The 11,318-nt window shown below is 36.2% G+C and overlaps 1 protein-coding gene across 1 annotated transcript in view; it reads right to left on the bottom strand.

Moving 5' to 3' along the window:
• The window catches only part of VWA8 (von Willebrand factor A domain containing 8), a 519,526-nt gene that overhangs the window by 340,598 nt on the left and 167,610 nt on the right, over positions 1–11,318 (bottom strand). The window contains exons 13-14 of the mRNA XM_006884567.1: positions 10,408–10,568; positions 7,611–7,724 (exon numbers count right to left, since the gene is read on the bottom strand). Of these exons, the coding sequence (XP_006884629.1) occupies positions 7,611–7,724; positions 10,408–10,568 (275 nt within the window). The remainder of the gene's footprint in view (positions 1–7,610; positions 7,725–10,407; positions 10,569–11,318) is intronic.

Here is an 11,318-nt window from a genome sequence, read left to right as displayed (position 1 = left end):
GGGGCCCTTTAGCATAGTGAGAGAAGATCTTCACCCTGAAATCTACAGCGTCCCTTTTCAGCAGGAAGTAGCTAAGAGAATACGCTGTCCCTTTTTCCTTATGAATCAAGGTGAAATCTCTCTCAGGGAGGAGTGATAGGGAATGACAAAGGACACACTTGACAAAGGAGATTAATCAGAACTGGCTTTGACAAGCACTGTGGCAATTGGACAATTAAAACAGACTTTCAAGGGGGGAAAAAAAGAGAGAGGAATGAACTGGGAGGGGTAGAGAAAATAGAGCAACAATGAATGAATGGAAATCCAAAATCTCTGTAAATTTTCATTAAAATAAATAAAATTTTAACAAAAGAAAGTAAAAAAAAAAAAACACAAAACCTCAAGATAGTAAGAGAAACTAAATAAAACAAAATAAACAAAGCCAATATCCAACAGGCAAGTCACAGGGTAAATCTAATTTACAATCTTAAACAAAGGATCAAGAAGCAGGTACCATAGCTGAGCAGCTACCATAAAAGTCATTCAGGTGGGGATGGGGTGGCATTTAAATAAGGTGATGTTCATGGCCTAGGTCATGCATGATGTCACATCTGAACTCTTCTTACAGCACCATTTGTCATGTCTAAGGTCAGGTATTTTGCTCATTATGTCAAATGTCAAGTCTGAGGCAATCATCTAATGCCAGACACTCAGGTTCAGTGGCCAATTGGAAAATATACAAAAAGGTGAGGAGTTGTGAGAGGTTTAAACAAACTTTTACTCTGATTCTCACACAGACTGCAAGGACATAAGCCATATTGTGAGCCTTACCATGAGCCCATACTATGTGCCACCTAGGACCTTTTCTATCAAGTTCTTACAGTGCTCAGAACAAAGGTGGCTCTTTGCCACACTTATGCACAAATCACTAACCTTATCACTCTATGTACCTGTGCAGTCACGTAAAATAATGATTCAGCATAGCACGACTGTACTTGCTCTGACATGGCTGCAGTCTGGCTAAAACTGCTTATTGTATGTATATAAGGCGCTTTAAAGGTTAGTGCAAATCTGCCTCCTGGGTATATACAACACACTGCTGTTTCTGACGCACTGTCTATGACTTGCTCTAGGTGTTACCTCCAGCAGGCTATCTGAGTGAGCTGGCCACACTTAAAGGCAAACTTTTGAGACAGAGCTGCTTATGTGTTGGACACTAATGTCACAAAGAGCCACTAAGCTATTGACTAACAGAGGGAGAAGGATTTGTTGGGATTTTTTGTGGGTTTTTGTTTGTTTGTTTCTCTCCAAAGATGATCTAATATACAAATAGGTTATATCAAAAGGTTCCCTAAGTCTGAAAATGAGCATGTTTGAGGCTGTACAATCTGAAATAGTTGATGTTGTTATACTCCATCAAGACAGTATCAATTCATAGGTGACTCTCCAGTGAGTTTTCAGAGGCTGTCCATTTTTCTCCCATGAAGTAGCTGGTGGATTTGAACTACTTGCTTTTCAGTTGACAGTAAACTTCTTACCTGCTAGGCTACCAGAGCTTTCTTTATGAAATTGAGAAGTGGCAATATAAAGACAGAAGAACTCATAAGAAGTTTAGGAAGTAGCAAAATTAAGTTGACTTTACACTAGAATTTAATAACCAAAAATGCACAGACTTTTACACAAATGAAAATAAACGGCTAAGCTTCCTTCCTTACTCTTACCTACTGCTGCTGAGTCAGTTCCGACACACAGCTGACCCTCCAGTGGGTTTCCAAGGCTACCAACTGTATGGGGTAGGGATGAGGGAGACTGCCCACGTTTCTTCTGCAGAGCTGCAGGAGGATTCAGAGGGCCAGAGAAACCCACAGCTGGCAGGTCGGCAGCTACTCTCTACAGACTACACCACGAGAGCTCCCAAACAAAAGAAAAGCTGTTTCTTAAAGATACAAACATTCAAAAAGCAAACCCCAAAAAATTTGAAAAAAATGATTTAAAACATATGAATATTGTAGGATGTGTGTGTCATTAAGGTTTTTGTGGGTGTTTTGGTACACACATGCACAAAAGCGGCAGGGAAGAATCTCCAAATAATTTTGCTGAGTGGAAAAAGTCAGACAAAAAAAGAATGGATACTGTATGGCCCTATTTGTCTGAAATTAGAAAATACCAGCCATTCCACAGGAGAAAAATGAGTACTCTCCTCTGGTGTGATTTACAGCCTCTAAAAACCCACTGGAGGGTCAGTTATGAGCTAGTTCTCACTTGACAGCAAAGAGATGAGAGTCTGTGATACTACTACTATTAGGGTTGAGAACCTAGAGGATATACACGGGTCTATAAAGAGCCACATTATCTTTTTCTTCTATTCAATATAAAAACTGCTCAGACACATATGCTAATTTGTCTTTATACCACTTAAGGCTTAGGATAAGATTTAGAAAAGAGCAGATGCTAAATGAATAAATGCATAATGCCCTTGTTAACTTTCACTGCAATAAGCTTTCTGAAGGTCTTTGATGACAGGGACAAAACAAAAGAAGTGATAAAAACCAAAAAGATTGGTCTCCTACCAAAAGTAGAGCTTCTATTCTAAATCTGTGTCAACTAAATTTGTGAGAGGAGATGTGTTCTCTGTATCCAAAAGACAGATCCAATAGACACACATAATAAGTAATTATGTCCTTCAGGACATGTACCTTGCCCTTAAAATGCTCAGGATTATTTTTTTAAAATCACAATTTACTTAAGGCTCTTTGTTTTGAGAATAACACTGGGAATAACCCTGCTTTTTATAGTGCTAAAATTTTACATGATCGAATTTTCTACCAAAGAAACACTTAGCTTAGTTTTCTAGGGAGTTAGGAAAGAATTCTTAGACCTGATTGTCTTCCATCATGGGTTAATTTCGGGCCCAGGAATTGAACTGACCACGGAGTATACCCACATGTCCAATTATGGATTATCACTGATCAATGAAGACTGAGAAAATATTTTTTAAAACTGGTTTTCAATGATCCATAGTAACTAATAAAAATAGAACATTGAATAAAAAGGGCAGAAACACTAAGTACATATAATTACAATCATGAGTAGGCCATTAATCTGTATTACTTCTCTGAAATAACCAGAAGCCCTTTCTGACATAATAAACTGATAATAACTCACAGAAGCCCCGACCCCACTCATCTATGCTCTGACCACTAGCAGGATGGGCACATTTAACAGTCTACAGTAGTTGAAATTACCCCACAGAAGCTTTCTTATCCAAGGAAGCAGCTCTATTTTGGCCCTTGTTTCCTATGAGAAATGTGTGCGGCCACTGCACTATTCCTGACCACAAAGTCAATAGTATTCTGGTGCTCTAGAACACAAGAAGGAAAGTCTCCAATACATCTTAAGCTAGCATTTCTTAAATAATTTTTCAAGACATATTAGGCATGTGATAAATAGCAAAATCTACACAAGCCACAGGCTCTTTCAGAAATAAGTGAGGTAATGATCTTAGCAAAGAATCAGTCTAGCAAAGGAATGAAGTGTAATTGTTTAGAAGTGGGGTTTCACACTATAAAGCTGGACAGGTTGTTAGCCCACTACTAGAAACTGTTATGAAAACTTGCTATCATTAAAATGATTTATCTTTAAAATGTAGATATTTAGTTGGCTGATATAAAAATATTCTTATTTTGTAGGTTCATTAATGTATTAATAGATCATCTAGAACTAGATTAATAGAACTTGGTCTAGGTTAGCATTTATTAATTTATTCAAAAACAACTACTAAGTATTCTACTCTGGGCCAAGAACTGTGATATTAGAAACAAAGAGATAAAGTACTAAAGCACCAAAGAGAATTCTGATAACAGTCAAACTCCAGGGTACAGTTATTCCTGTGGCATCCCTATCCTTCACTTGAATAGACACACAAATCACAAAACCCTCTCCCTTCATATTGACTGTGTCACTCACAGTGACCCGAACAGATAGAGAAGAACTTGACACAGCATTTCGAAGGCTATTATCTTTATGCAAGAAGAATACTACACCTTTCTCCCACACAACTAGTGCGTTCAATCCAGTGGCCTTTAGGTTAGTAGCTGGACAATTAACCAGTGAACCTTTAAAGGGATTCATTTTAAAAAAAGAAGCACCATCAATAAATTCCAAGAAAAAGGTTAAATAAAGCTCAGCTTAAATCACAAACACAAATGAAGAAAAGGGTGACACACAAAGTATATGTATATGAATTTTGTATGTAAAACAATGTAAAATAAAAGTTAATTTTAAAAAACCCACAGTATAAAATGCATTTAAGTATCTTCTGTATGGCTTCAAGTTATAAATACAGTACAAAACCTTTGAGTGGAGATGAGCAAATATCAAAGAGGGACAGATTAAGTGACTGGGATTTCCCCATGATACCAGTTTCTAACTGTGTTAAAATAGCTATGGAAATGTAATGAGACACGAAATAAATATACTTGCTAAAGGAAAGGGCAATCTCCTCCTTTATGATTTACAGCCTCTGAAAACCTGATGGAGGGTCAGCTGAGTTGGTTCTAATTAACAGTAATTGTGAGTGACTAATAGAATATAATAAAGTATTATTCCAAAAATTTATTTTGAGACTTTTTAAACCTACAGAAAATTTAAAAGAATGAAGTAATACATATCTTTAACCTCAATTTTTAACTATAATTTCACTATCTCTCTTACCCTCCTCTATGCCCTGCATTTGTACGTGGGAAGTATGTATGTATATACATACACACACTTCCCACCCCTATCCCCACCCAAAAGCATTAGAGCTCTGGTGGTCTAGTGGCAAGAAGCTGTGCTGCAATCCTGAAGTAATGCAGTTCAAGTTCACCAGGTTCTCTGTGGGACAAAGATGGGAAATCTCCAGTGCAATTATCTGCCTCTGAAAACAGTTCTAACTTGATGGGACACAACAACAGAGCATTAGAAGGTAAGCCCTCTACAGTGACAAAGAGAATACAGGAAGGGAGCTAAGAAAAGCAATACCCATCACAATAGCTTAACCACAAGATTAAATACTTGAAAGTAAATCTAACTAGAAACACAAAAGACCTATTCAAAGAAAATTACAAACAAAACATTACTACAAGAAACAAAAAGAGACCTGGACAAATGGAAGAATATACATGATCATGGATAGGAAGACTCAATATTGTGAAGATGACAATTCTACCACCGGTAATCTACAAGTTCAAACACAATACAGATACCAATTCCATTCTACAACGAGATGAAAAAGGCAATTTCCAATTTCATCAGGAATGGAAAGAGACCTTGAATCAGTAAAGCACTCCTAAAAAAGAGAAACAAGGTGGCAGGCATTTCACTCCCAGGTCTCAAATCCTATTACACCTACTACACTGCCATGGTGGTCAAGACAGTGTGGTACTGGTACAGTGACAGACACATAGCTAAACAGAATAGAATTGAAAGCCCAGAGATTAGCTCATCTAGTTTTGGTCAACTGATTTTTAACAAGGAGACGAAATCAGTTAAGTGGGGAAATGAAAGTCTCTTTAACAAATGGTGTTGGCAAAATTGGAAAACCACTTGCAGAAAACTCAAGCAAGACCCACACCTCACATCATACAAAAAAACTAACTCAAAATGGATCAATGACCTAGGAGTAAAACCAAGGACTATAAACTTCATTAGAGAAAAGTTTGGAAGAACTATGGAATCCCTAATCCAAAATACGAACATTCTTTCAAGCATCTTAAAAAACCCTACAACCAGGAGAAAATAAAATAGATGAATGGGAACTTCTAAGAATAAAATCCTTATGTACACCAAAAAAACTTCTCCAATAGGGCAAAAAAGAAAAATCACAGACTGGGGATAAAAATTTGGTAATGATCTATCTGGTAAGAAACTCATATCTAAAATGTAAAGAATATTCCAATACCTCAACAAGAAAAAGGTAAACAACCCAATTATAAAATGGGGACAGGATATGAACAGACCACTTCACCAAAGAAGACATTCAGATGGCAAATAAATACATGAAGAAATCTTCAAAATCCCTAGCTCTCAGAGAGATGCAAATCAAAACAACTATGAGATACCATCTCACCTCAGTAACTATATAACATAGTTGAGCAGAGCAGCAAACAACAAATGCTGGAAAGACTGTGGAGAGACTAGAACCATTATGCACTACGAGAGGGAGTGAAAAATGGTGCAACCTCTATGAAAGGTGGTGTGGTGCTTTCTCAAGAATTTGGAAATAGAAATAGCATTTGACTCAGCAATTCCACTACTGGGAATAGATCTTAAAACAACCAGAGCTACTACACCAACAGATACATGCATATCTATGTTTATTGCTATATTATTCACAACAGCAAAGATATGGAAGCAACCCAAGTGCCCATCAACAAATGGACAGAAAAATTATGGTCTATTCACACAATGGAATACTATGTAGCACTGAAAAATAAGGAACTAATAAAATATTACACAACATAGGTGACCCTGGAGGACATTATGCTGAGTGAAATATATCAGTCAAAAAAGGACAAATACTATATAATATCACTGTTATAAAACAGGATTGGTATAGGGGTTGGGGAGAAACTAAGGAAAAAGGGGATAAATAATGAACACTGCATTGAAACAAATGAACGAAAGAAGTGTTTAAAAAAAAAAAAGAAATGTTTAAAAAAATATATGATTAGGCATTAACTGTATGAATACAGTCCAGAATAAGAGATGCATAGCAATGTGGACTGGGGGAAAGGTGGGAGGGGGTGAGGGAGGAAATTATACAAGAGTGAATGAATATTTTTTTTAAAAAGGGAACTAGGGGGATAGGGAGGAAAATGTGCAACAATAAACAAATGAAAATCCAACTTTTCTGTAAACTGTTATTAAAATCCCAATTTTAAAAAAGGAAGGTAAGCTCTAGTTATCTCTTTATCCCTTAAATATCTTAGCATACAACTCCTACGAATAGGAATATTCTCCTTCATAATCACAGTATCATTGACACTTAAGAAAATTACTATTAATTCATAACATCATATAATATATAAAGTTTCCAAATTATCCCAAAAGTGTCCTTTTAAGCTGTTTTCATTTTGTTTCCTAAGCCAAGATTTAATCATACATTGCATTCGGCTGTCAAGTCTCTGGAAGAAATGCTTAAACAAGCTACAATAGGTAACCTAGCATCACTTGGCATATCCCAATAAAGACTGGTGACATCTAAGGAAGGTTGGCTCACTTTTTGCCAAAGTTCACAGTCAAAATTGTATTAGAAGTCAAGTCAGAACCAATTCATAGCTGACCCTCCAGAAGGTTTTAAGAGGCAGTTAATTGCTTGAGAGGACACTGCTTATCCTTCTCACTTGTGGCTGCTGGTTGACTTGAACTGCATGCCTTTGGGACTGCAGCACAGCTTCTTGGCTGGGAATGTGAAGTACATCTTAGAACAACCACATTTAAAAAGGAAAACTTTTAAAAACACCAGCACACCTACTAGAATATCAAATTATGAAACAGTTCAATGTTATCTTGACCTGAATTTAGGTATAGAAAAGGAGTAAAAGAATGTACACATAACAATTAGGTAAGAGCAGTGTACCCAAGATTACCTCCTCTGTAGCTCCTCATCAGACACTTTCAGCTCCTCTTTTAAACGAGTATATCTGTCTTCTCTCAGTAGTCTGGAGCCATCATAGAGGCTTAGCTCTCGATCATGGATTAACCTAGTGAGTTAAGGAAGAAGTTAGGAAACAAGTCAGTCAGATTGGAACACTGAAGGTAATTACCAATAAAACTGTTAACATTCTAATCATGTGCTGCTACGAAGTTAGTCTAGCAATTTTGGTAGATGAAAAATTCCAAGATAGCTAGTATGGTTATTTTGAAAAAACTATTGTTTTCTTTACTGAAGACAGCAGTCATAAACATACAAGTGACAGAAGGACTATAGAAGTGAAAATAGAATGAAGAGAGAGAGAATAAACGACTGAATGAGTGACTGGATAGCTGTGACATGCATATGAATGAACAAAGCAGCCGCCACTATCTGAAGTCTATTGTAACTCTTAGTTAGAATGATACTACAATGGTAGTATCAAGATCAGATCTTCAAAATAACAAGACTTAAAAAATATCTATAATGAAATAGTTACAATACTATTTCATACACCAACTATAATAATTACCTTACCACTCACACCATGAATGAATAAACAGTACTGACTTTTAGACAATTAAGAAAAACAATGGGTCTTATTCTAACAACTAAGTTTCAGGATGTTCATAGTCAAATGTCCCCCACAATGCCTATCTGATTCGCAACTGAGGGGAATCTGTATAGCACAGAGGTTGGGAGCATGGGCAGTTGGACCTGAGTTCAAACCCTGCTATAAAACTTGGTATGTAATTAACTGGGGAAGGGAGCAAGTTACTCTCTCTAAACTTCTGTAAAATGAATGGAAGGTGGCCTAGTGGCAAGAAGCTGCATTGCAATCCTTAAAGTATGTGGTTTGAATCCACCAGATGTTCTGCTGGAAAAGGAGGGCAATCTCCTCCTGTGCCAGTTGGATCCAACTCGACAGAACACAACAAGAGAGAAAAAAGAATGGAATAATGTCAACCTGTAAAAATTAAACAGCTAATAAAAGGCAGATGTTGAATATAGTTGCTCTCAATTTTGGATGTAATTTACAATCCCCGGGCAAGTGTTTATGCCAGTGTTGAGCCATCACCCTGGACTATTCATATAAAAAAAAAAAAAATCAAAACAAAACAAACAAAAAAAATACATGTTCAACATACAGATTGAAGAGGTATGGACAATGAATACCACCCTGACACACACTTTTCCTGATTTTTAAACACTGCAGGGTTCCCTGGTTATGTTTAGACAGCTGCTTCTAGGTCAAGTTTCAAATGAGCAAAAGTGTTTGGAATGCTATTCTTCTCAATATTATCCATAATTTATTAGATCCACACAGTCATAGATTTTTGCATCGTCAGTAAAACACAAGTAAACATCTTTCTGATATTCTTTACTTCCAGCCAAGATCCATCTGAGATCAGCAATGATATCCCTTGTTCCACAGCCTCTTCTGAATTCAGCTTGAATTTTTGCAAGTTCTCTATGTACTATTCCAACTGTTTTTTAATAATTTTCAGCAATTTTATATGCTTATGATATTAAAGATATTGTTCAATTAAAAAAAAACAAAACAAAACAAAAACGTAGGGAAATAGAGCCCAGGCATCAATATCTTAACTTCACTAGCCAGGTGATCCTAAAGTAGAGGGCCTACAGAGCACAACATCCAACACAGCGTCAGGACGTTACGGCAGCTGCTCTAGTTACTACGGCTTGACCAAAAAGGCAGGAGAAGGCTAGGAAACAGCTGGGTGGGAGTATGCAAATATCATTTTACTTTGCGTTTGTGTTTGTGGAACCAAATAATATTATAAATTTCTATTTATAGATATTTACAATAATATTGTAAATTAGTTATTTATGGTAAATCAGTGAAAGGGTATTATTATATTTAAATGCTCTCAAATGTAATCAGAATTAAAACAATTTTAATTCTTGGTATCTATATTTGGTATCTTGATATTTGAAATCTTGGTAACTACATTTGGTAACTCTATCCTGCCAGAGACAAAAAACTTTGAATAGTGGGGGAAATGGCTTATTCTATGTAGGTGATCATTCTAGAAAACTCAAAGTTAAAAATAAAATTTCTTCAAGTTAATAGAAGCACACAAAACAAAAAAAGTATCAGTATCATTAATCTCTTACAATAACAAAGGCTGGGAATATTTTTCCCATGAAGGATCTTCTCTTAACATTAAATTTTAGAGAGGTTAAGTTAGAAACATGGAAATATTTTTCCCCACACAAAATAAGAAAATGATAGCTATTTAAATGTTTGAGTTTATAATCACAAAGTGAGTTCTCTTTTCTTTTTTCCTTTAGCTTACATAAAATATAGTCAGGTAGCTATTATACAATTTATCCTACTAAATACATTGTTTCTATTATTTAAAAAAAAAAACACCAAAAAACAACAAACAATGGTTTCCACTGTTACAAACAATAATGTAGATCCAAGATTCCAAAGGAGTTTGCACCAAAGAAGCTGAGATACTGGCAAATTGTAGAAATTTACATTGTGTAATAATTAGTATATGTAAAGTCTTTCAAAATTACTGCTGAAAATTTTTATGTTTTCATCTCTTTCACATAGACATTGGTTTTGGCAGTGCCTTTCTCCAAAATATTAATAATTTAAACTTTTATTGTTAACAACAGAAAAAAAAATACATTATATGAATTTCAAGATCTGTGAAAAAAAGTCATTGAGAGCTATTTGTCAATTGCATAAGTTGGTGTTCGGGGTGATTGCTCCCCACCTTTGCAGTACAGTGAGTGTGCCCACGTTGACTCGGTGAATGCCGTCCAGGAGGACGAGTTTTCCTTCCAAAGCAGCGTTCACGAGGGGAGAGGACCGCCAGGCAGTGTCTCCATTCGGGAGCGTGTATCTCTGCTGTAATAGATCCCGCGCTGTCATGTCCTAAAGTCAATTTCCACCACCCAACAAAGAAAACACAGAAATACAGAAATTAATACTTAAGACAAGAATTGCACTTCACTTAACTTTACAGTTACCTCTCTCTGATCATAGTATTCCATACATTTTCTCCGACTCACTAAAAAGAAAGACATTCAGAAAGGTTGTGGGTTACTTGAGGATTTTTTCCGAATACTCAACCACATAATATACTACGAGCAAGTTTTGCTTACATCCCCCTCCTCCTTTATTTTAATGTTTTCTTTCAAAATGTTCATTTGCTATCTACACAGACGACTGTAATAATTTCTACCTGATATTAACTAAATTCAACTCAATCTGTTTCAATCATGCAAGGATCAAAATGTGCAGATTGCTTTCTCAGAATGAGAGGCAACACAATCACAAGGCAGAGGCCCGGAGATGCTTCTAAAAACCAAGCATGTTTTGGTTGGTTGTTGTATTTTTTTTTTTAAAGCAGTTGATGAGCTCTCTTGAAAAACCATGCCAGGGACCATCACAATGACTCATTATATGAAAAAGGCTTTGCTAATGGAAGAATCTGGTAGGACAGTCATCAGATGAGCTACAGGAATCAACAATCAGCACAGCACCCAACAAGCAAACTTTTAAATCACATGCACAATGTCCCTGCACTACATCAGTGGCGCAGATTGAAGCAAGTTATTAATAGCTATAGTAGTAAGAAAGTCTATCAACTTTGTTGTTCTTGTGTTGTTATGTGCCGTCGAG

The sequence above is a fragment of the Elephantulus edwardii genome, unplaced genomic scaffold (genome assembly GCF_000299155.1).
Source record: "Elephantulus edwardii isolate Elephantulus edwardi_28Jun2011 unplaced genomic scaffold, EleEdw1.0 scaffold00036, whole genome shotgun sequence".
NCBI lineage: Eukaryota > Metazoa > Chordata > Mammalia > Macroscelidea > Macroscelididae > Elephantulus > Elephantulus edwardii.
This window is presented reverse-complemented; position numbering and strand designations above follow the sequence as displayed.